We start from the raw sequence: 25,145 nt of genomic DNA, 5'->3' as shown, positions 1-25,145 counted from the left end.
TCTCGTATTTCTGGAAGCTGGAAGTGCAATATCAAAGTGCCAGCATGGTTTCCGTGAGAACTCTTCCTGGCTTGCAGATGGTTGCCTTCTCACTGTGTCCTCAAATGGCCTGTTCTCTGGATGTGCATGGAGAAAAAAATCTCTCATATCTCTTCCTCATATAGGAACACCAGACATATTGGTTTAGGGCCTTATGACCTCATTTAACCTTAATTATCTCCTTAAAGCCCTTATCTCCAAATACAGTCACATTGGGGGTTAGGACTTCAACATATGAATTTGACAGGGAATACAATTCCGTCCATAACACCAACCAACTACAGGTCCTAATTGTGCCAAATCCTAGGGCTTTTACTCTACTTACCCACCCCTAACACTTTCATCACCCACTGTTTCAACAGCATCCAATAGTGTCACCTGTGCTCTTTTTGTGGGCTAGTACCATGTTTCCTCGAAAATAAGACCAAACAGGAAAATAAGCCCTAGCATGATTTTTCAGGATGATCATAATAGAAAACAAGCCCTACCATGTTTCCCCGAAAATAAGACCGGGTCTTATATTAATTTTTGCTCCAAAAGACACATTAGGGCTTATTTTATATTACGAGCATCCTGAAAAAGTATTCTACGGCTTATTTTTCAGTTAGGTCTTATTTTCAGGGAAACACAGTATCTGCTCTTCTCTACCCAGAGAATTCCAGTGAGTATCTTAAAAGTAATTAAATCCATACCAAATAAAACTAAATTAGCATTCCTTCCACTTCATATCCATTTTCATAAGGCTAGGACTGTTTCATTGTAAATTCATTTATATAACAACAATACTCAGGACCTTCTCTGGTAGACTTCCATTGGCAGTTTGTTCTGAATTTTAATCAGCCTTTAATTACAATGAATAACAACCATTACTACCAATCATTATAATAAACAGATAATCACTCAAAGAAAGGTACAAACTTTTTATTTAGAATTAGAGACTCAAATACAAATTAAATAAGTAGAATATAAAATATGAAGCCTTCATAAAACAGACCATCACCAGTTGATTGAATCATCTACTATTTCTACAATAAAATTAAAGAAAAAAATCTAAAAATAGCTCAAAATCAAATTATTTTAAACTGTTGTTCTCAACATTAAAATTATTACAAAACACTCATTTTCAAATTTAATTAGAAAATGAACAAAACTACTGCAGAATGATCCCTGCTAGCTAGTCACTAAAATCAATTAAGGAATTAAAATTTAGTATGATTTCTATTCATTCACAAATAAAAAGCACCTCATTTTAAAACGACAACTGTTTGTTTCTCTCTAAGCTGTGAGGACTACTTCATTTACTTGACTTTTAATTTTAAGATTAAATTAAAATTAAATCTTAATTTTAATCTTAACACGTTTGATCAACAAAAGCAGTATCACTAAAAATGTTTAGAATATTCCTTACAGACCCCTTCTGCTTTACTTCATGAATAAGGGGGGGTCATGTATTTAAAAGTTAAAACATTACAGTGTAAAAAATATCCCTTAATAAGGTACATGGCAAAGTAAAAAATATACATTAAGCAATTAAGTCTCTTTTTAAATTTGTTTTATGAATAGAAACTCGATCAGACTCATTTTATATTTTTCCCTTTTTCACTATGTCTTAATTCTCCAGAAAAAAAAGATTTTAAATTTTTGTTATAAATCCAATTCTAAGAATTGCATAAAAAAAGTACCAAGGCAGATAGTATAATTTCTTAAGCCAATATTGTTTTTGAAAATACTTATTAAAAAGTGGAACTAGACTTGTCTTAAGCAGATAACAGAAAAATGCACTATTATGGTATTTGTATATTTAAAATAACCCAAATCAAGAGAAAAATCCACACTCAAGAATGGTGCTCATATTATTCAATAATAAAATTATTCGCATATATACAAACACTTGCTGTGGCTAAACAGACGTTTTCTTAAAACACGCATATTCTGAGGCCTTCTATAATTAAACTTATAAAACCAAGTACATGTATCAACTGTCATGATTGCAGCCTTTTGCACACCAGGAGTTAAAACTATAACATGTGGTGTTCTGTAAAACTGAAGATGAAATAAAATCAAATTCAGCATTTCACTAGAAAAATTTATATCTCAGTAACTTGTTATACTTGTTATCAAATAAATGGACTCTAAGATGCAGTTATGCTTTTAAATGTTTAGTTTCTACTATTGCTCTTTAAAACCATTTTACGTAATCAAATCACATTTCTTAGAGAACATTCACTCAGAGTTCTGAATGAATTAGTTGTTTTTTACAAGCACTTTTGCCTTGAGTGGTAGAGTTCTAGCTCTTTTTGAAGTTTCTCTTCTCTTTCAAAAACAATGAAAAATCTGCGAGATTTTCTTATTGACACAATAAATGTAAAGAATAATAACTTAAGTTTTCATAGTTTATTTACTACTATCTAAAACAGCAGACAAGATATTTAACTTCTCTGTGCCTTACTTTCATCTTCAAAACAAAGATACTAGAATCTCTAAGGTTCCTTCTAATTCTCACATGGTACGATTCTGTGCTTCTGCAGGAATTCTAATTAATACACTGAATGATCCATAAATAAAGAGAACTGATAGGAATTAAAACAGCACAGCTGAACTAAATCTCTCCTGTTAGACAAAACACAAAGACCTTGTTAAAGCTCAACTTCCCAAACCTTACTAGACCCATTCCGTCTTTAGCCACACCAATGAATAGCCCATAGAGTTAAAACCAAGTGTCTCAGTTACATAAATTATTTTGAATTACGTTGTAAACCTATTAAAATATATTAAGTCTATGACAGCTTTCCTGCATTCTAATTTACATTATTTTCATTCTATCTACATTCAAGATAATCTATACAGTTAAGGTAAGGATCTACTTAATATTCTTGTACTTCAAAATACTAGTCAAGTTAAATAGAATGAAGAGTAGAATAGTAATCATTATCATATTCGGCCAATTTTAAAATAAAAGTTCTCTGGATACTACTTATAGGCTAGAAAAACAAATCAAAAGTAAAAGAGGAAATCTTACTGACAAATACTTATGTTCAAATGAATTTAGCTGTGTTTTTATATTTCTGAAAAAAAAAGAGAGGAAGGAAGTCAGCAGAAACCTAGTTAGGAAATACTGAACCATGACATTTCTGGAGCTTTTATGAGAAATTAATGTACCATGAAGCACCACTTTTGGTAATAGTGCTGTGCAAGTTGGTTTTTCTTTATTTAACTATGGTAGCAAATGAGGCACTTAACTGTAAAATAGAAAAATAGGGCATATTTAAGAAGAAATTCAAAACCATTCATAAAAGATAATCAGTATTATTCAAAAAGTTAAAAATTCTATTTTTATTTAACATGCATTCAACATTACACATGCTTCACTAGGGAAAATACTTTTGAACAAAAGATTTACTCAGTTTATAAGAGACAAAAAATATTTCCTTTTAAGAGGTTCCAGATTTCTGAGAATGAAATCCAACTCTTCTCAACCTGAATACTACACATTTATAAACCAAGAAAGATATACCTTACCCATACTGGAGAGAAATGTCTCTAATTATCAACAAAGTATTAACATGTGACCCCTGACTTTATTCTTAAAGGATCAGAAGTTTTACAACTACAAAGAAGGGGACCTACTGGCTGTAACTGAATAATAATGGGCATTTAGCACCAACATTTAGAGAATACTTAAGTATTGCCATAGTTTTAAATAGTTGTACGTCCATAAATTTGGGGAAATCAGATATGTGTTGTTCAATGATGTCAGAACATTTTCAAAGATGAAAATATCAAGCTTCCAAAAATTATCCTTCATTTGCAAATACGTCTATCTATAACATTCAAACACAGTATTATCATTTCTTCCTGGAGTTACAGATATATATTCTTTTTAACAAGATAAGTGAGGTTTATTTTTTCTTAACCACCATTGAATTGTCTTCCAAATGTGGCATTTTTTTCAGAGATTTAGACAGAAAATAGTTCTTTCAAAAAAAAAAATCATTCATATTCTACCACTAGTATTATTTTAAATGTTCTTCATTATGAGGTCAAAAGTGAAGTAAATGACCATGGACCTTCTGCTGAAATACATAAACAAATATAAAGCAAAAACAGAGAATATGAACATACATTAATTTCTGGCAATATATTGGCACACAAAATGCTTATCTGTGTGGTAAAACAGAACTAAATGAAAAGATAATAAATGTTTGCTATGACAACACAATAATATTCTTGTGTTGTCGCTAAATAAGTTTGATTTTAATTATGCGTGCAACACTTTGCTTCTTTTGTTAAAACTGATACCTAATATAAACTACAGCTTTCCATAAGACAATTTAATCAGCCTTACTGAAAAATCCTATAATCTCACTTTCTCTCCCGATTTGCTTATAAGAAGGTTTTCCTTTACTCTATAAGGGAGGAAAAAAGGCTTAAAATTGCATGTCCTTCCTCCAAAGAGGCCAGCAAATTTCAATTCCTCATATTTGCCATTTATATTCACTTAAACAAATTGCATTCCTCACTACACAATTAATTTCCTTACACAGAGAAGAGTCAAAATTCTCGTATTTATATCTTTAAGGTAAATTTTTCTATCTTCTTTAAGATATTCTAGTTTATTTTTGAAAAGTAATGAATACATAAAAAATAGGAATACTGTTCAAGCAATTCAGTTGTTAAGAAATAAAGTGCATATAGGTTTCAAAATAAATTATCATTTGATACATTACAGCTAAGAAAAAAGCTAACAAAATCAAAAGGAAGATTCGGCTCACTACCTAGAATATGGAAAATATGAGACAGGAATACAAATTCTATATAAATAGTAACAAAACTGGGGAAAATAGTCCCATTCCCCTTCAAAAAAAAAAAAGGCAACTGAACATAGTCTTATGAAAAGTTAAGTAGCTTTCTGCTTCCCAAGCAACCAGACACGCTACACAGTAATACCAACATGTAATACCTGAAATGTAGAATCACATTCTGACTGCTGCCCTTGAACTTCTACATTTAAGTTACAATTCTCTGGTGTCTGGCAGATTTCATCTTGCAAACTAGAAGCTATGCCATGAGCATCATCTACGGAAGCACTGTCAGACAAGGCATCTAACTTTTCAGGGGAACAAGCTATGGGAAGCATACTATCTTCTGTCCCTTCAGCAAAATTTGTCATCTCATCTGCATCTTCTAGCTGTTGAACTGAAGTTAAATACTGTTCAAGCAGACTATTATCCTGCTCATTGTTTGAGGTTTCCTTATTCCATTCATCATGTTCTTTGCTAATATCCCCTGCAGCTGACTTTTGGCCACATTTGACTGTGTCAATGGAATTCCCCATTAAGGAACTCTCACTGCCTTCTGTGGAACTTTTTCCAAAATCCAGAGAGTCCTGCAAACAGTGAACCTGTTCTGTTAGGGAGGAATGAAAACCAGAGTCTGGAAATTCTGGTAAGGATTTTTCCTGAGGAGCTTCATCAGGAGCAATGAACCAATCAGAATCTTGATCAGAACAGGGCTCCTGACTTTGGGTGAATAATGGCGGCTCAGGTGGCACCAGCGTGCTTGATACAGGAGGAACATCAGAGTGCCAGGAACTTAGACACTGGTCCACTGTCTGTTGCCAAGCTTGGAGAGATCTTACCTATAAACCAAAGGATAGAGTTTTATTATAAAATAAAAATCATGCCTGTTTTACTATTGTCCTTTGAGCTTTTCCTCCAACACACATCAAGTGGATAAATGGCAGACGGCAGAACTGGAGTTAGAAATAGCCTGACTTCCCTTACCCTTTCCATAGCACCCTCAGCCTAAACCAGGCTGGCACAAGTGGTACACATCCTTGGTAACAAAAGGCCCTCACCAGAAGAATAGGGAAGGGCCAAAGCAATTCTCCTGCTTCTACTGGAAAAACAACCAGGAGCACAACGGTACCCGTCTAGCTGACCAAGGCGTCAATATGTTCTCGATATATACTGACATCCATGAGTGTATAAGACAGATTAGAGCCTACTCATACAAGTAGATTCTCTAAAATAAAAGTCTCATCTTAGATATCCATTTGGGATAAGAGTTTTAAATATTATCTAACAATATAGTATATACAACTCTAAAATACCTGAAAATAATCCTGAGTTCTTAGTAACATGATCTTTACATTTTTAAAGTACAATTAAAATCTTAAAATGTTACTGTAAAATCTGCAACAAGAAAGCAATATAGAGAATTTTTCAGTTTCCCTTTGACAACCCTCCAAAGTAATCACTGACAGAAGTTTTCTATGTATCCTTCCAGACCTTTTACTCTGTAGCTTCAAATACACAGGGAGTTTTTAAAATCAAGTGCAACCCTAAGTTCCGCAATTTGCTGTTTTTCACTGAACAGTGTTATTGTGGAGATCTTTCCATGTCAATCTATATTTACTATTCCCTTATTCTTTTTAACTGTTCCATAATATTCCATAGTACTGATAATCTATAATTTATTTAAATACTCCCCCACTATTAGTAATTTTAAAACCTTAAAAATCAATACTTATTTTTAAATTTTGTAGGAAAATCCTAGTAGAACAAATTCTTTTATAAAAATATTTCCAAGAATTATCAAGAAATATTTCATGGGATACAACAGTAAAACCAATTGTCTGAACTGTCCCTAAAGTATGTTATTATAAGATTCAAACTCTCTCTCTCAGAAGCCATACGTACTTTTTAGGATGTACATATTATAGTCATCATATACCATTTTAGTCACCCTTCATTCAAATATCCCCAAAAGATGAAACAAGATAAACTGTTTTTTTTTTTTATGTCTACATATGGGAAAGTAATAACATCCTTCAACTTAGTCACTTTCCTTCCTACTTCTTTATACTTCTTTATCTTTCTGATCAAAATTATGAAACTATTTTTCTTCAGATTACATAAAATGTAATAAAGTTCATTGGCCTAGTTCAGAGTTAGTGGCAAAGAGCACAAACTACACCTCTAACCTTGAGAAAGGGCACTTAACATGCCTGAGTCCTGTATGATACTCTCAATAAATCTGAAATTGCTCTTTGTTTACACATTAGATAAATCAGCAACAGGGGGTTTACCTGGTTCCAGAGGAATCTGACAGCCTCTTCTTGTACAACATTTTTAATACGTTCATCATCTCTTTCTTTTCTTAACCTACAATAATTCAGAATCCATTACTGACACAAGGAAGAGTGCTTTGACTTGCACTTCTTGTTACAACTAATAAACACATGCACTATAAAAAGATTAATAAACTAGTAACAGTCCTTTCTACTTTTAGAATATCTAAACTGAAACTTTAGTTTTAGACTATCACTCAACAAAGAAGAAGCCAAATGACGTGTTACTGAAATTCAGATTATATTGGTTCTACAAAGTATTGCCAGTAATAATGAAAAATAAAATACTAAAGGACTCTTTATCTAGCCTCAGTTTCCCAGCCAAACACACTAAAGGGGCAGGAGCTGAAGAAAAAGGTGATGATTGAGAGCCTCCAAAACAGTTAAGGAATAGGATCACAGCTAGAAACACCCTCTTCTAAGACATTAGTAGAACTAATCCCATCAAACTTTATCCCTGTTTGCCCAACTCCCTGACTTACTCCTCCCTGTCATCAACAGACACACACCCCAACCAATCCATCACTTCCCTTCATTCACTAAAGTCCTGCTCTGGGCTCACTGCCACTCTCTCCATACTTAGCACAAACCTCAGGTTCCCTTTAGTTGATCATTATCTCCCAAACTATCACCACCATTTTGTTCGGAACCTCAGACTCAATTCACTACTTTCTCTCGCCCCCCAAGCCTTTCTCCTGTGCCATCTGGGACTCCTGACTTGTAATAAGCAAACTCCCTTATGTATTCAGCCTCTTATGTGAACTTTTCCTTGACCAACTCAGACCTATTTCTGAGGGTACTATTGCCCTCAAGTGGAAGCTATTTCTTTTTGTTTTGTTTTTTTATTTATCCATTAGGGTCAAAAGATTGCCTCTCACTGCTATGAACAAACTATTCTTTACCTTCCTCCTTGAAGAACTCCTGCTATCCTGCTAAATTTCCCCAAACTCTTTTCAAGTACTGACCTCCCATTATCCAGCCCCATTCACTGAAGTCTCAGCACCAGTCTTTCTTGCTGCCCCATTCCTGTCGTCATTTCTGGAGACCTCAGCATTCACATGGATGCTTTATCTAATAATAATCCACCCACATCACTCAGTATCATTGTCTCACTCTAGACCCAGTCATTTTGACCCAGTCATACCACTTTCAAAAATGATTTCCAGCACCCACACAAACCACTACCTATCCTCCCAGTTCACCTGCTCTTGCAATAACTTTGCAATCTAGTTTTCATCTAGACCTCCAAACTAATGATCCCTTCCTCCTGTCTTTCCTTTTACCTGATTTAAATTGTAATATCCATCATTATAATCACTGCCTCCCAAATATCTTTGGCTCCCTTGCCCCCTCTATCCCCTGCTGGAATATTCACCTGGAAAAAAAAACCCATTCCTGGCTGAACCAAATGAACCAAGCCCAAATCAGAAAAGAACAGCTGAGAAATGCTGATGAAAATCATACAACCTGAGCTGTTGTTTTGCACTTTAAGTTTTCCTCACACTGTGCAGCAATCCTCCTCCATTTCCTTATACTCAGACATTCACTTTTAAGATGAATACCTCTCACCTCACATCTCTCCTTAAACCTCCTTCACCCTCACCCCTCTCCGCATTTTCAAACGCTGATTACACCTTATATATTATTGAAAAAGGGGAAGCATCCATCAGACAGAACTTCTCTATCCCCCACCACCACACCCATCACCTAACCTGCTCCTGCTCCAACCTCAGGCCACTCCCTCTACTTGTGCCCTGGATTCTTTGTTCTCTTACCTTCTCAAGAACTTCAACCTGCACCTCTTTGTTTCCTCTCCACCATCAGTTTTTCCCTCTTTACTAAATCATTTCCATCAACATATAAACATGCTCTACATCTCCCATCTTTAAAAAAGAATTTTCCGTAACTCCAGATTCTCCTCCAGCAACCACCTCCTCTCTTCCCTTCCTCACAGCAACATGTCCCAAAAGAGCTGGCTACGTTCCATCTTCATTCACTGCTCAACCCATTCCAAACTGCCTTCGTCCCACTCCGCCACTGAAGCTGCTCTCAGGAAGCTCACTGGGCAGGAAAGGGTTAACTCGGTGGGTTGGGGTGTTCAAACCCTATGTGTTCCAAAGCCAGAATTGGCCTTGATCAGCTCCTGGGAGATAATCCTTGGAATATCCTGCCTGTACACGTGGGGCCTGGGGCGGAACCACAGTTTAACCAATGTGATTTCTGGTGAATGACTGTTTTGTTCACCGGAGACCCTGGGCCACACTGTACCAGTCTGACCTCAGGTGGGGGCTGAGGTCTGAATGGTGATGGTCAGTCATACAGGCACTCAATGCCCATGTGACTGACCCCCAATAAATACCTGGATGTCAAGGCTCGAGTGAGCGTCCCCAGCTGGCAATACTTCACGTGTTGTCACACATGGTGGTTGACATAACACGCCTGGATCTCTCCACCAGGAGAGGACAACTGGAAGCTTGTGCCTGGTCTCTCCTGGACTCTGCCTGATGCACCTTTTTCTACACTGATTTTAATGTGTATCCTTTCACTACATTAAAACGTCATCATAAACAGAACAGCTTTCCTGAGTTCTCTGAGTCCTTTTAGCAAATCACAAAACCTGATAATCTTGGGGCCGCCAGCGTAGCCACCAATAATCTCCAGCTTCTAAATCTAATGTATAGTTCTCTGTTCTCCCTATAACACCTCTTCTTTCCTGCAACATGTCCCTGTTGGAGCTGGGAGACAACACACCCTCCCAGTTTTCCTACCATTCTGGTTGTCACTTCTCAGTCTCTTTTATTGCCTCCTCCTCTTCCACTTGATAATATTAATAAATATTTCTAGTTGCAGTACTAATACTTGAAATAAATTTTTAAATCCTAAATTTTCCTGGGTTCGCAGTCAGTGAAACATGTGAGCCATGGAATTAAGGACTAATTCCTACCATTGCCCCAGAATTTTAGCTCCTTTTAAATCCCTATTTTCTTTAATTCTTATGTCACCTACTGCGCTCTACGTAGACTTTCTCATCTTCTCACTTTTAAACTTATTCAGTTTTCCTACATTTTCTGTACTTTTCTGTGTTTAGGTTTATAGATCCCTATAAGACATGCATTCATTCAATATTTATTGCTATACTGTATCTATGTACCAACTGTTGTGCTACAGCTGGAAGTGCATATGACAGTCTGTCCTCAAGATGCTGTCAGTATACTGTAAGAAACAAGTTAGCCAAGAGTGGCAACATGGTATGAAAAGTGTCCGGGCCACAACAGCAATGATTCAGTGTTCTGAATAAACTCTCGGAAGCTGACACCCCCAAAGCAACGAAACAGCACCTACACAGGACCTGTGACCCACCTCCTTATTTCCTCAGTCAGGCAGACAACGTGCTCCTGCATTCTGCGCAGCCGTATCTCAGAACGAACGTCTTTAGCTTGAGGGTTGTAGTTCCTGGCATAGAAGCCTCGCCAACAGGCCTGAAGCTTGGTGGCTGCTTCATTCAATTTCTGAAGGGCAACGTTATCTTGTCCCAAAGCAACAGATTTCTGGCTTAAAACCCTGCAGGGAAATTTCTCTGAAGCCGCTTGAGACACGGATTCTTCACTGTCTGGTGGTGTATGGAAGACGGTGTGTCCAACTGACTCAGGAAAAGATGTAAGACTGTGGGTGTCACTTTTCAAGACAGCACTGGTTACTGTTGGCTCAGGACAAGGGCATAGCCCATCTTTCTCATTTACCTCTGTTCTGACTGCACTTTTTGTCATTTGATCAGAATTCTCATTGGCAGCCCAGAAAGCTTTTTCCTCTTCCTTACCCAAGTCCTGGTTTTCCTGCCCTTTCACAGATTCATGTGCACCATTGTCATCTTCCAGGCCCAAGTTAATACCCTGTAGCCTCAACTCAATTGTAGGTGACACTGGAGAGAGTCCTGACGCAACTGGCATAAACGTAGACTCTGAAGAGAGAAGACTACAGTTTAACTTGTCCTCATCGGTCTGTATGTCTTCCAGATGAAGGTCATTTCGAGAATATCTTGTAGTATGTACAGAGGCTGGGAAGTTATTCTTAACAGTACATAACTGGTCATCATTCCTGCTTATCCCAACCCAAGAATTGACTTGGATGACTGGTTCTAGAAGAATCAACAGAGTATCATTTAAAGCACTAAATATCTAAAGAGGTTTTTTTGTTTTTAATTTCAGCTTTATCAAGGTGTAATTGACACGTAAGATTGTAAGATATTTAAAGTGTACATTGCTGTGATTTAATATATGTACACATTGTGAAAGGGTTCCCACTATCTAGTAAATTAACAATCCATCACCTCACATGTTTATTTTTAGTGAGTAAAGAGATATTTTTCAGTTACATCTTTTTAATGAAATCTACTCCTTCAAATATAGGAAAATGCAATAAAATGCCTTCAGTGACACCTCCCATATACCTAAAACATCAAACCAAATTATTTGAAAAATAACAAGTCCTAGGGGTGACCGGTTATGTCAGTTAGAGTGTGGTGCTAGTAACACCAAGGTTGCCAGTTCAATCCCCGCATGGGCCACTGTGAACTGCAGCCTCCTTAAAACAAAAAAACAAAAGAAAAGTTCTTCCAATAATCACAAGAATAATTAAAGTATCAGATCAGTAAAGTAGCAGTCCTCTGAATTTTTAAAAATTAGAAATAGTTATAGACACATACATACATGTATGTGTATATGTACATACATAAAATATAAGATCCAAATGATCACTTAAGTTAACTAATAAAAAATTATAAAAATATGCACTTTTTCTGTTTTATGATATCCAAAAGATCAAACAACTTGGAGAAAAACAATTTCTTACTGCTTTCCTGGACTATCTGGCAATCCTGAGCAGGGCTTGAATGCTCAGGTACCAGGGGTGTCCTTGCTTCAGCAGGAGGAAGAGAAGGCAACTCTTCATTTGGGCTTTGGTTCATCAACTGCCTCTGGTGAAACCTAAAATCAGTAACATCTGATATGATTTAACACAAACCAAAAAAAAGAAAAGCTTTTCTGCTTCCTAGGTTACACTGTCAGAAAGGTAGAAGTATACAAGTTTTCAAAGTAGACACCTTTAATCACCACCAAATTACAAAGTCTCATTTGAATGCACTGGATAGAAAAGGGGGTTAAGAAACTTATTTTTAAGTCATGTAGACACCTCATATGTATACGCTTGCACAAATATTCAAAGGCAGGGTCTCTGATAAAAGAAGTAACTACTAAATGCTTCTAGCTATACTTTTTTTTTTAACTCTACTTCATAATATTAGTGTTTAAAAACCCCTAACAAACACCTGCATTAGAAGGACAAATACATTTTTTTTTTATCCCATTCTCCCATACTGCTTGGCTCTCCCCACTCAAGAAATGATTAGAGGGCCGGCCTGGTGGCTCAGGCGGTTGGAGCTTCGTGCTCCCAACTCCGAAGGCTGCAGGTTCGATTCCCACATGGGCCAGTGGGCTCTCAACCACAAGGTTGCCAGTTTGATTCCTCGAGTCCCGCAAGGGATGGTGGGCTCTGTCCCCTGCAACTAAGATTGAACACGGCACCTTGAGCTGAGATGCCGCTGAGCTCCTGGATGGCTCAGTTGGTTGGAGCGCGTCCTCTCAACCACAAGGTTGCCGGTTTGACTCCCACAAAGGATAGTGGGCTGTGCCCCCTGCAACTAACAATGGCAACTGGACCTGGAGCTGAGCTGTGCCCTCCACAACTAAGATTGAAAAGACAACAACTTGACGTGGAAAAAAGTTCTGGAAGTACACACTGTTCCACAATAAAGTCCCGTTCCCCTTTCAAAAAAAAAAAAAAAAGAAATAATTGGCAATGCCGCTGCTGTGGAGCAAACGGGGCTGCACTGCATGGTGGTTAAGTTCCCCTGCAGGCCTGCTGCAGTGACAAGGGACCCAAATGCACAGAAAAGTAGGCTGCAGCACTTGCTTCAGCCTACTAACCCCAAAGGCAAGACTCAGAGGTGTTTCCACTATGAATTCATCAACTGCTAGAAATAAACAGGCTTACCTCTGCTTGCTCAGAATCTTCTCCAGTTTGGCATCTTCTGCAGTTTGAAGACCCAGTGTGGAAGTGAGAGGACAGACTGTAGCCAGATACTGGACAAGCTGGATGTGCTGGCCAGGCCGGTACGTCCTCCCCTTGCCTTGACTATAGAGCCATTCAGCTTTCAAACTGGAATTGGGGGACACAAAGAAGAGGAGATGGCACCGGGTAGACAAGATACATTTCCAAGCAACAATTTCCCTTCTTAATTTACCATTATAGCATCATTAATGTTTCTCACAAATAAAATTCAGTCAAGTTTTAAAAAATCTATCCTTCTAATTCACTCCCCTTACTCTTATAATGTTTTAAATGTTTTTTTGTTTTGTTTTTCTTGTTTAAGGGCACTTCCATGGAGTTGCACTAATGGTTCCAAATAGTTTTAAATTATTTTCAAAAAAGCAATGAGTATTCCCTCCATTTGCTGTCAAACTGAAGTACTTTAATACATCACATGTGAGATTTGATAACAGTACTGTAGTTATTTCCTTTAGAAGCCCTTATCTTTTAGAGATATATCCTGAAATATTCACAGATGAAATTACATGAAATCTGAGATTTGCTTCAAAATAATACAGGAGAAGGGGTAAGTGGGTGAAATTAAAGAGGAACAAGAGTTAAAAACTGCTGAAGTTGGATGATGGATTCACGGGAGGTCATTATACTGTTTACTTTTGCATATATGGTTCAATTTTTTTCAATTTAACATGGCATTGCCTCAATTATACCATTCTTAAATCTGCCCCTCAACTTAAAGTTGAGGTTGGATCATATAAGTATACTTTTTTTCTCTGTTTTTATACCATTAACATTGGTATGATGCTATGAAGCATTGCAAATAGTTTGAAAATCACTTCCAATCCACAATCAATTTCTTGGGCTTTCATATTAAGGTATCCAAATCATACAAACTGTCCAGTCCAAAACTGTCAAGCCACCCAAAGTGTATTATAGACTGAAAAGAAACTGGTCCTTTTGATAACTGATTAACGAGTCGTGGTAGGATAAAATATAACAAGTTTAGTTTGTGATTTGCCAATGTCACAAGAAAAAAACTGTTTTCTAACAATGAGATATGAGATGAGGTACGTCAAGCTGATTAACTGAAGTCATGTAATCCCAATCTTAGTCTAACAATAAAAAATTTTATTCTATTTAATAAAAATAACTAGAAGTATTTTTCCATGGGCATATTCTGTGAATTAAATAAAGATCATTCAGAATCTCTATGACATCTCCTTTAAGTTTCCATAAGTTTTCCCATGAAGCAAATGGCTTGTTCAAAAGCTCTCCCCTAAAAAAGGTACATAGAAAAGGACAATCACCAACCAACTTTAATAGACCCAGCAAGCAACATTTCAAGGTTATACATGGTTTATAGTTTGGGAAGAAGGAGAAGTGAAAGAGGTCAGAGAAGGGTCAGACTTGAATACTCCACAGTTTAAATGTGTGAGGAAAACCACAAACTGTGAAGCATCAACTACTGTAAGATCTGATTTTCTGCCTTTGCTTTATATTCAAAAACATACCATTACACAAGTTTATTAATCCATAAAATATTCTCCTAGGTAAAAAAATCTCCCTGCTAATTAAAATACCATTGCCAATTCAAAGAAAAACAACCTTCAAATTCATTCGGCTCTAACATTAATTTCAAATCATTGGAATATGATCCTTCTTTTGAAATTGAAGGAACAGTTTACGTAATATAACAGAAGCAACAACTACTAAGAAAGAATATAAAACAATCTGCTCTTTCTCCTAAAAGAAAGGAAGAAAGGAAAGAAAGAAAAGAAAGAAAAGAAAGAAAAGAAAGAAAGAAAGCATATTGGGTGAAATGATATCTGGTATTTCCTTTTTAAATACTCTAACGAAAAAGTGGGGGACAGATAAAACAAGATTGGCAAAAGGTTGATAATTGCTGAAGCTGCACAGGGGGTATTTAGGTGTTCATACACATGTTACTCGTTCTACTTCTGCATATATTTTAAATATATTTTAAAAAAGAAACATCTCCAAAGCTCCCTAAGTTCTGATCTCTATCTAAGCAACAGAGGTGTAGTTTGGTCCTATAAATAGTAAAACACAGGTCAAAACAAGTTCAGAAGGAACTCCAGATACTGAGGTGCTACACAAAGGTGGTCTTTCTACAAGTTTGCTTCTCTCTGAGAAAGCACTCAGCCAAAGCACCACAGGGGTAGGTGATGGCTCAAGTTACTCTTTTCTGTGATACACACACTCAAGATCTGGATATCTGACGTCATCAAATAAACTGAGATACTTTTCATAAGGGAGAAAAATTTTAATCTGGGTGCTCTTAGCAAACAACAGTGAGGCTGGGTAGATACAAAAACTGGAAATCCTTTCCTGTCCTTCAGGGTAATTCCCAGAGTTGACCAGGAAAATGTTTTGAATGCTGCTCAGGCTACCCATTGATTTTCAAGACAAAAGCTCTCCCTTAGAATTATTCCTCCCTCCTGAACAGATTACTTCCGGAGTTGTTTTAAAACCTGGTAGCACTGTTTAGACTACAGTTGTCCCAGACATCAACTGCAGCAGCATTTTTCTCGCTAGTCATGGCATCAAAACGATCTAAGTCCCTTAGTTTGACTATAACTATTTACCCGTTCTTCTATTTGGGTTGTTTCCCAAATAGCTCCCAAATGTTTGGAGCTATTATGAATAAGGCTGCTATGAAACGTGTCTTTTAGTAGATATAAGCACTCATTTCTGTACGCTATATGCCGGAAGTCAAAAGTTAGGTCATATAGTATTTATTTGTATGTTTAGCGTTGGTAAATACTGCCAGTTTTTCAAAGCGATTGAACCATTTACACTGCTAAACAGTGTATGAGAGTTCTAATTGTTCCACATACTCACCAACATTTGGTATTGTTCGTCCTTTAAATTTTAGCTACTCCATTGGGAGCTGGTTGATGTAAAGACTCCATAATAACCAGGAAAAAAAATAATCATTCTGATTGATCAAAAAGTCAATACACTGGCTATCTCTAGTGGGGAGGGGAGTTGTGATGGGAGTGGGGTACAGGAGATCTCTGGACGCCGGTTATGTTCTATGTTCTATTCTTTTTCTCAGTGGTGATTACGTGCGTATTTTAAAATATTATCACACTACATCCGAACTATGTGATACTGTGCAATTTTTTTTAATTTATGGAGGAAAGAATCTGTCTGAAAAAGGGTTATACTGTGCCACCCTTCCACCTCTTCCTTCCTCCCAGACTTCTTTACTGTAGGGCACCCCACAGAAAGGGAGGCGACCCCAAATGAAAGCCCACTGTTCCCTGCCTCCTGACATCTCTGACATTAAACACTTATAAAACATGGGAAAAGTGCAAAGAAAATACAAATTCACCTTACGTCACTTGGATTAAAACCATTCCCACAGCATAGAAACATAGCCTTTGCATTATTATTCATCTAGTCAACAAATACTTTATTTTTTAACACTTGCTTTAGTTCAATCCCTAGTCCCTATCCTCAAGCAATAATGGCAATTATCATGTATTAAGCACCCAATGTATGACCAGTATTATGCTATACCCATTATCCTTAATCCTCATAGAGTCCTTGAAAGGTAGGTAGTATTACCCACGTTTTACAGATGAGAAAACTAAGGCTCAGAAAAGTCAAGGAACTTGCCCAGGCAACACAGCAAATGGGTGGCAAGGAAAGATGTGAAGCCCTCTCTTGTCTCTCCTGACCAAGTCTCATCTCTCTTCCCTGGTCTTTCTTTACACCATACCCTTATCTCTGCCCATCTCGCAATGCTGCCTCCCACATATGAAAATGTTGCCAGTCCTACTCCCATAGAAAAATCCAAAAACGTTATTTCTTTCTCTTGAAGAAAGATACGGAGAAGAAAATCCAAGTAAATCCATATTCCAGTTTTAGAATTATCCACAGTTTGAAACAAACAAACAAAAAAAGGTTTCTGAATACACAGCAACACTTACTGCAGGAAAAAGGGAAAGCGGCACTTCTTTGTAGACAAACTAACTTGACATGTCCCCCACCCTACACCAGCACCACCACTAGATAGCTGGTGCCAGTCCTCACTGCCCCATGCCCTATTCAGCAACTAGATGAAACACAGGGAGAAGGAAAAGGAAAACCCTGCCAGTTATCTACTACTCATCCTCTCATCAGGAAACTCCTCAAACTACTACTACCAATCTCTAATACAGAAAGACAAAAACGGTGAGGAAGAATGTGTATGTTGAGGTCATAAATGCATGTATGTATGAACTGAGAGGAAGAAGTAAAATGAGGCATAGTGATGAGAATAAACTCATCTCAACGTTCACTATCCCCTCACTCCACCCCCTCTTGTCCGCATCCTAGTTCCTAACCTCCTAACCCTACAGCTTTGATGCCACTGATCATGCCCCAGCAGCCAGAAGACCTCATCATGCAGGGGTCCCAACTCTGAGCCACAGAAACCATCAATGATCTAGAGATGGGGTGTCCCCACTTCTGATTCACAGGTAGGAAAAGAGGACCAATCAGCATGTCTACTACCGGTTCCAAACTGAAACTCTGTTCGCATTTTCCCAGAGTCATTGTCATAAAGCATAGCTGGGTTCTGCCTTCATACATATGATGAATTACAAGCTTTTGTGGGATTGATCTGAGACCCTACACAGCATCCATAACATGGTTTCTATATAGAAGTGCTCCAAACCCAAACAAGCAGTTAACTAAGAACTTTTAGAAATCAAATTATTGTATGTTGGACACTAAGATAAATTCACTAGCCCCAACCTCTGGGGCTGATATTTATTTCTTATCCTTTTTTAAGAAACGGTAGAAAATCTTAAATGATCAGCACATAGTCTGTTATATGACTGCACTAATGATCTTAATTTCTAAAGGCATATTTTAAGAAATATTCAGTTTATTAATCTGTAGTAAGCTAGAAATGGTCTTTGCAGTAACTTCCATGATAAATGTGATGTTAAAGAGGTCATGTTCACCTTTCCTTCTGAGAAATCACGTATCCATCTAGGACTCTGAGGTTTAAGCACCAGCTGACGATGTACGGACGATAGTCAAACCCTGGAATGGAGGGTGTCGCCATCACACAAGGATTGTTCATGATCGACAATTGTTCCAATTCAGTTAAGGATGCCAAAAAAGAAATCTGAAACAAAGGATATCTTTGTTGAACAAAATGGACTATTCAGTGTCAAGCACAGGGCTTCCGCTGATTACATATCTTGGGCAATTTGAGAATGTAACAATTTCCCTCTTGTTCTGAAGTGACCAGCAACACTCTTATATTATCCACTGACTTCTAAAATCCCAACAACATGGCCATCTGTCCTTCTTGCACAAAATCCCTTAGAAAGTATCAGCACTGTTTCCTAGCAGAGAGAACCCTATTTTGAAAACATAATAGCAGCAAGAGAAAAGTGCACGGTATGCTTTATTAACCCCTTTAATATAGATGTCCCTCTACCCCCAATCACTTCCAAATGGAATAATTACAGCATTATATATGAAATCAAGCATTAATGACCCAGTGACATAAAAAAAAGTGGAAAGAAAAATAGTGATCTAAAGCCAAGTGTTTCATCTGGATGGCAGTTTCTTCCAAGATGCTCACTGTCTAAACATGAGCTCACAACTTTCTCTTGTGTTTCTCCTCCTTTTTCACAGCTTTTCAACTTCCTGGATCCCACAGAATGCCCTCATATTTTACCTCATTTAAATCCCGAATTTCATTTTCTGCCAAAGAAAGTATAGCAAGCTTTCTGGGTAGGTAAGCAGGTGCCATTCTAAGAGAGGTGATGATGTTTCCATGTAAAAGCAGGGTCTTAAAAGTAAAAACAGAATGAATTACAAATGAAAAAGTTACAAATAAATTGGTCTATTTTGAAAAAAGCAAAATGATATGTATGAAAATAAGGGGATCTATTTTATTATATTTCTCATAGCACACGAATCAAAGACGATTGATGCTAGAAGGGTCTTACGTGGTCTTCTGATACAACTCTCTCTTTTCATGTCCACATTCTAAGCCCAAGAATGTTTCAAGACTTGTCTAAGAACACACGCTGTTGTAGTAACTAGCACTTTGTGAGATTTAGTTTATTGAAACTTGAGCAATTTCCAACATACTTGTTCATTTCCTTTTAAAACATCAAAATAGAGGGAGTATTTGAGATTATGCTCCCAGCATATGTTGTCAGTTTGGCTCAAATAAACTCTCATAAAAATTCTCAAATACATACATACATACATACACACATACATAAAACATCAAACTAGAGGGTGAGAAAAGTGAAAGAAACTATTCGTTAAAACAATCATGTATAAAGCAAATTTTAGAGAGAGAGAGAAAGAGAGAGAGAACAAACAACCTATAATTTGCAACTGTATTCTTTTGGAAACTAAAAGCTTGAGGAAGGTAGAATGTGCTACTTGTAGATGAAGCTGACTCAAATTAAGTCAGCAACAATGAAATATAAACCAAAAATTCTGAACACCCAGGAAAAAAGGTTCAATCATCTTTAGTTTATTTTAATTCTCTTAGTTTCTGGCTAAATCAAATTGTTCAGAATAACTGTTACATTTCCTGCTAAAGGTGTGGGGACAGTTGAGTTAGTAATACTTAATTAGCTTAATGAGTTCATCTGATGTTAATAATATCCAATGAAGTAAAAATATGGAAAAAGCTTACATGTTTATTTGAAGCTGTGATTCCAACTGTAGTTTATTTGATTGCATGATACATTCCCCTCCATAAAACACGCTATGTGCTACAGGTTTATTTTTATTTAAATTAAAGTGAAGTTAATGTTGATAATTTAGTAATACTTATTACTAAAAATATAGCAACCCTGAGTAGCAAAGGAAAAAGGCTCAAGTTCGAGAATGATTCCTTTCCACCTCACTAACATGTTATGTACGTTATAACTAAAGCTGCTAGCATTGCTGGTTGGGCATGAAGGAACTTTCAAGGTTGAAGGATGATTAATGAGAATTAACCTTAACTACAATGACCAGTTTTAGTTAAAATAAATCAGTTACAGACACCAGAAACAAAAGGTTCCATATTTAATTTCTAGTACTCTACTAAAATTTTTATCATAATGAACACAATCTGTTCTTCATATACAGCACGCTGAGTTTAAGCCAAACAGATCATTTTCTCTTGGTATTTTAGTATAAAATTTCAGAAATGATATAGTCAGAAAACACGCTTACCTTCAGTGATACCAATTTGGATAGATCACCTATCTGGGGTATGTTATTGTCTGATAAATCGAGGTGCTGTAGAGCCGTGCAGCTATTGATCTGTTCCATGGCCTACCACAAGAAAATTATCATGTTAGTTCACGGAAGCAAAATCAAAAAAAGAAACTCTTCCCTAATTCCTCTTAGCTGAGTCTCATGCCTCCTTTCTTTATTATTGGAAGCAGAGGAGCAGAGCTTAGCAAGACAAAAGAGGAAGCAGCGCTAACAGAATTTGGTAAATTGTTACATAGCAATCTTTCACTGTCATTATCCTTCTAAGAGTAGCAGATCATGTCATCCCAGATATTTACACCTTGAAGAAACCTTAGAGATGACACATGATAGTTGGTATAGTATAGGGTTTATAAATTAAGAGTGGAGCCAGACTACCTGGGTTCAAATCCTGGCTCTGCAACTTCTGGCTGTGTAACCTTAGGCAAGTTACTTAACTTCTCTGTAATTCAGTTTCCTCATCTATATAGCAGGCATAATAACCATACCTACCTCTAGGCTGTCATGAAATGGAATGAGTTAATACAGTGAATAAGGTGCTTAGAATAGTACGTAGCATAAATTAATTGATCAATAAAAGTCAGCTATTAATATCATTTAATCCGTCCTCTCATTTAGCATATTAAAAAATAAGGTACAGAGATATGTATTAACTTAACCAAAATTAGAGAGCTACTAAGTGGCGGAAGCAGGACTAGAATCTAGATCTCTTGACTATTAAAACAGTATATTCTCCACTATACAATTCAACATTTACTTAAAGCTCGATGCAGCATGACATAGTCTCTCTCCTAACACTTCATTCTACTATTTGATCTACTATTCCCCCCACTGTTCTGCCTCCCTTCACCCCTCTGGTTCAAGCCATTGTTTCTCGGACTAGTTGTGTAGGACACAGCTCCCTGACCCATGGTGGTGTTATGAGCCTTGCGCTCCCCCCTGGCTGAGGTAGTCGGTCGCCAGTCATGGATCGGCCACTCACAGCCGCTCATGGCAGCTCTCCACCGGCTGCCTGCCTGTGGGCCACTCACGCTAGCCACCGGCTGCTCATGGCAGCCCGCAACAGCCTGTGGCAGCCCATGTTAGCCCAGCTCCAGGGAAAGCTGTTGTTCACAATCTTAGCAGTAGGGGGTGCAGCTCACTGGCCGATGTGGGAATTGAACATGCTACCTCAGCGGTGTTAGGAGCACAGCACTCCAACCACCTGAGCCACCCGGCTGGCCCTGATCTACTTTTCTAAGCATAATATAGATTCTTTGTTCACATTTAAATGAACATTTTACTGCAGTATGTGTTTCAAAATGAGATTTTTTTTTTTTAGTTTATGTTAAATTATCCCTGCAGAGTGGGAGTGGGTACTTTTACTTTTTATCCTACTTATTTCTATACTGCTTGAATTTCTTTTTTACAGTGAATACTTTTGTAAATTAAAAAAAGAAAACCTAATTACTAAAAAGAGAAAAATACTTCACCTTGAGATTATTTCCTGCCAAATTCAGCCACTCCAAATGTACCAGTTCCTTTAGCCCTTCCACATAGCCAATGCTATTATGAGGCAAATTTAACACCCGGAGTTGGGTCAGTTTGGCCACACCCATCATCCGCACCAGCCGATTATTAGCCACTGACAACTGTGGAAAGGAAACATATCATTATTCTTAGGACTCAAATATATATATCACATTCACATTAGGGTGCTTAAAAAGATTTGTTTATATGGCCAAACATTCCTAAATATATAAATCCAATTTGGACTTTTCACATACATTGTCTAAATATTCTACAGAGTAACTATTAGTTTGCTGTTGCTGTTGTTGTTATTCCTAAGCAATGAAAAATACACAAAACGCTGAGCAATAAGACTTCCTCCAACTACCGCAGAGAACACATTTTTAACACAGCAACTACTCAAGAATGTAACCTCCACAAGAATGGGGTCCTTGTGCTGTCTCAGTCAAAATCTAGAACAGTGCTAGACACATATGAGGGGCCAAGTAAACATTTGTTGAGTGAATGAACTCTGGTGAGGTACAAAGTTATCTAACACAATATTTTGCCAATGTAAAATGTTCTATTTTTTTAAATGCTTCTTTTTCTAGTCTAAATGTAACACGTGTTCATCTTCAGAAGAAACTGTCATGTAAAAATTTAAGGCAACATTTACTACTTTCCAGGCCTGCAGAGTTACTTTTTGTTAGGTTATGTTTTTTTTGTTAGGTTATTATATTGTTTTATTACATACAACAATAAACTGGTCCTATATAACTATTTCCCCAGATAGTAATTAATACCCACCTGTATTAATCGTCTGCATTTCTCAAGATTTTCCAATTTAATAATTTGATTTTTATCCAGAATCAAAGTATGAATATCAGCTTCACAGGGTAAATTTGGACTTAATTTCTGTAGCCCCTGCCCTGACCAATTGACCACTGATCCTTGAAAGGAGAAGAAAAAATATTTAAAAAAAAAAAAAAAAAGAAAGAAAAACACAAATACAACAGCTAAGCATAGGGATGGAATTATACTCATAAAATCTCTATAGACTTAGAGTTAGAAAACATGAAAGCATAATAAATATTAAGATTTAAAAACTAAAGCAATCAAGTTCTAAATGACCACATATTGAAATTGTCCACTTTTCCTCAGAAATATTAATTACATCGAGATTTGTGATATTCTACTCAAGTTTCTATGATGCAATATTTTGTAATTCTTCACATTTAAATAAGAACTATTAGTTCCACATTTTGTTCCTACGTAATGATAGTATTTTTTAAGTGGAACTAATCTTTTAACAGGGATCAACCTCCTTACAATCTAATTACCAGCATATCCTAAAGTGCGCACTGTTTTGAAAAGCAAAGTATAGCTCGGTTAATTTATCTACAAAATGGGAGTAATATACTTAATTCATTAAATTGATATGGAGGTGAAAAGAGAAACCATATGAACAACACTCAGCCCCATCCCTGGCACAGGGCACTCAATGAAGTAATGTAGTATAACAGATGTTCAAATCCTGGCTCCCTCAACCATTGTGTTATCTTGGGCCAATTATTGATCTCTTTGAGGCTCACTTTTCTACTCTGTAAAATGGGGGTGATAATACATGGCTTATAATGTTCTACAGAAAAAAATGAGATGATGTAAAAGAAAATAAAAGCATTCAGAACATCATCTAGCTTATATAAAAAGTGCTCTGTAAATGTTAACTGCTACCATTGTCAGTAAAGTACCTTCCTTGGCGGGTTGGGGAAGTGGAGTTTAAGAAAAGGAGATACCAGAGGGTGGCGGGTATCTCCAGAGAAACTGCCAATTTCAAATTTATACCCAGATTAAGATTATGCAAGAAATAATTATTTGAGATAGCTGTCCTGAAGGGTTTCGAAGTTTTTTCCATTGTCTAATGGCTTCTAGCATTTGAGAGGGGTCATGGGATTCTCTGAGAATTTGGTGAAAACTGTCCCAGGAAAACGCACAGACTTTGCACATTCCAAGGGGTCGACTGACCGCTCAGAACCATCGACCTCCTTCCCTCCCCCCAAGAATATAATGAGCCCCAGATCTAAGCCGTGGAGACAGGCCTGGACCCTCAGCCCTGCCCCCGACCCAGACGCCTGCTGCCGAGCCTCAGAGCTGTAACCAAAACAAAGGAGCTCGGCCCACACCTGGCGGCTCCCCGCCACAGAAGCACACAAGCCCCGCGCTCCGCTGGGCAGCGACCAAACCCGATCCCAGGACCCTGTCTGCAGAATGTGGCGTGGAGAACTAGGGGCTCTGGATCACCCCCAGATTTTACCACTGCCACTGGGCACTTCCAAGAAAGGGTTAACGTCAGTCTATGGAGCTGTGTTTGACAGAAGGTTTCTTAAATGTTCTAGGAACCGAGTAGAAAGGGAAACACGTAAAGCGAAAGGAAAATATCCTGCAATTTTCACTTGGGCACCCAGAACTCAAAGTAAACATCCTAGGAAGATCACCGCAGTCCAAAACCCACCACCCAGGTAACCTAAGGAGCGCGGGAGCTGGTTGAGCTCGACCACGCGAAGCCCCCTGGGGGCTGTAGTCCCCCGGCAGGCCCTCACCGCAACGCCGGAGAGCTAGGAAGAGCCCGGGGACTACAACTCCCACAGGGCAGAGCGATTCCGCGACGCGCACAGATCCCCATCAAAAAAAAACTGGTCCAGAACTGCACCTCTAAACCCAGGCTTATTCTCTCCAGAGGCAACTATTTAATTCAGTTCCTTGGAGTAAACCTTGGGACTCGGGGGTGGGAATCGCCTTACCTTCCCCAGAAGGCAAAGCCGCGTCGACGCGCGCCACGGCCATACTTCCCGCTTGCTAATACCAAGCAACCGTCCTCAAGCGATTCTGTGGAGCTTGTAGTCGGGAGTAGGAAGCCGGAAACTACAGCTCCCAGGATGCACGGGACCCAGAGGCCCAATTGGCTTCCTACGCCTAATGATGTAGAACCCGGTTAAGAATCTGAGCTTCCGTGAGTGTAGGAACCCTGGTCAACTCCCTAATTTGACAGATGAGCAGACTATATTGTTAGATGATCATTTCACTCCCTTTTGTAGGTGTTTGCGAAATTTGACTCTTTTACTATCGG

General features: G+C 37.7%; 1 protein-coding gene across 1 annotated transcript; it reads right to left on the bottom strand.

Annotated features, from left to right (window-relative positions):
• Positions 1-945: 945 nt before the first annotated feature.
• Positions 946-24,932, bottom strand: CEP97 (centrosomal protein 97). Its single transcript, XM_081066378.1, has 11 exons — positions 24,820-24,932; positions 22,826-22,968; positions 22,003-22,161; positions 20,489-20,590; positions 18,981-19,094; positions 18,253-18,419; positions 13,220-13,384; positions 12,020-12,153; positions 10,532-11,306; positions 7,130-7,205; positions 946-5,677 (listed from the first exon to the last, which is right to left on the bottom strand). Exons 1-11 carry the CDS (start codon positions 24,860-24,862, stop codon positions 4,973-4,975), a joined length of 2,583 nt encoding a protein of 860 aa, XP_080922504.1. The 5' UTR covers positions 24,863-24,932; the 3' UTR covers positions 946-4,972.
• Positions 24,933-25,145: the final 213 nt, after the last annotated feature.

This window comes from Rhinolophus hipposideros (genome assembly GCF_964194185.1).
Source record: "Rhinolophus hipposideros genome assembly, chromosome: 2".
Lineage (NCBI taxonomy): Eukaryota > Metazoa > Chordata > Mammalia > Chiroptera > Rhinolophidae > Rhinolophus > Rhinolophus hipposideros.
The sequence above is the reverse complement of the archived record's forward strand: the minus strand, read 5'-3'. Positions and strand labels throughout refer to the sequence as shown.

What these genes read in the sequence shown, in the direction of transcription:
- CEP97 (XM_081066378.1), bottom strand. Translation starts at nt 24,862, where the DNA reads ATGGCCGTGGCGCGCGTCGACGCGGCTTTGCCTTCTGGGGAAG. An exon ending in TGGCAGGAAATAATCTCAAG is followed by an intron (nt 20,591 to 22,002) that starts GTGAAGTATTTT and finishes TTCTTGTGGTAG; the next exon opens with GCCATGGAACAGATCAATAG. An exon ending in CCAGATAGTCCAGGAAAGCA is followed by an intron (nt 11,307 to 12,019) that starts GTAAGAAATTGT and finishes TGATTCTTCTAG; the next exon opens with AACCAGTCATCCAAGTCAAT.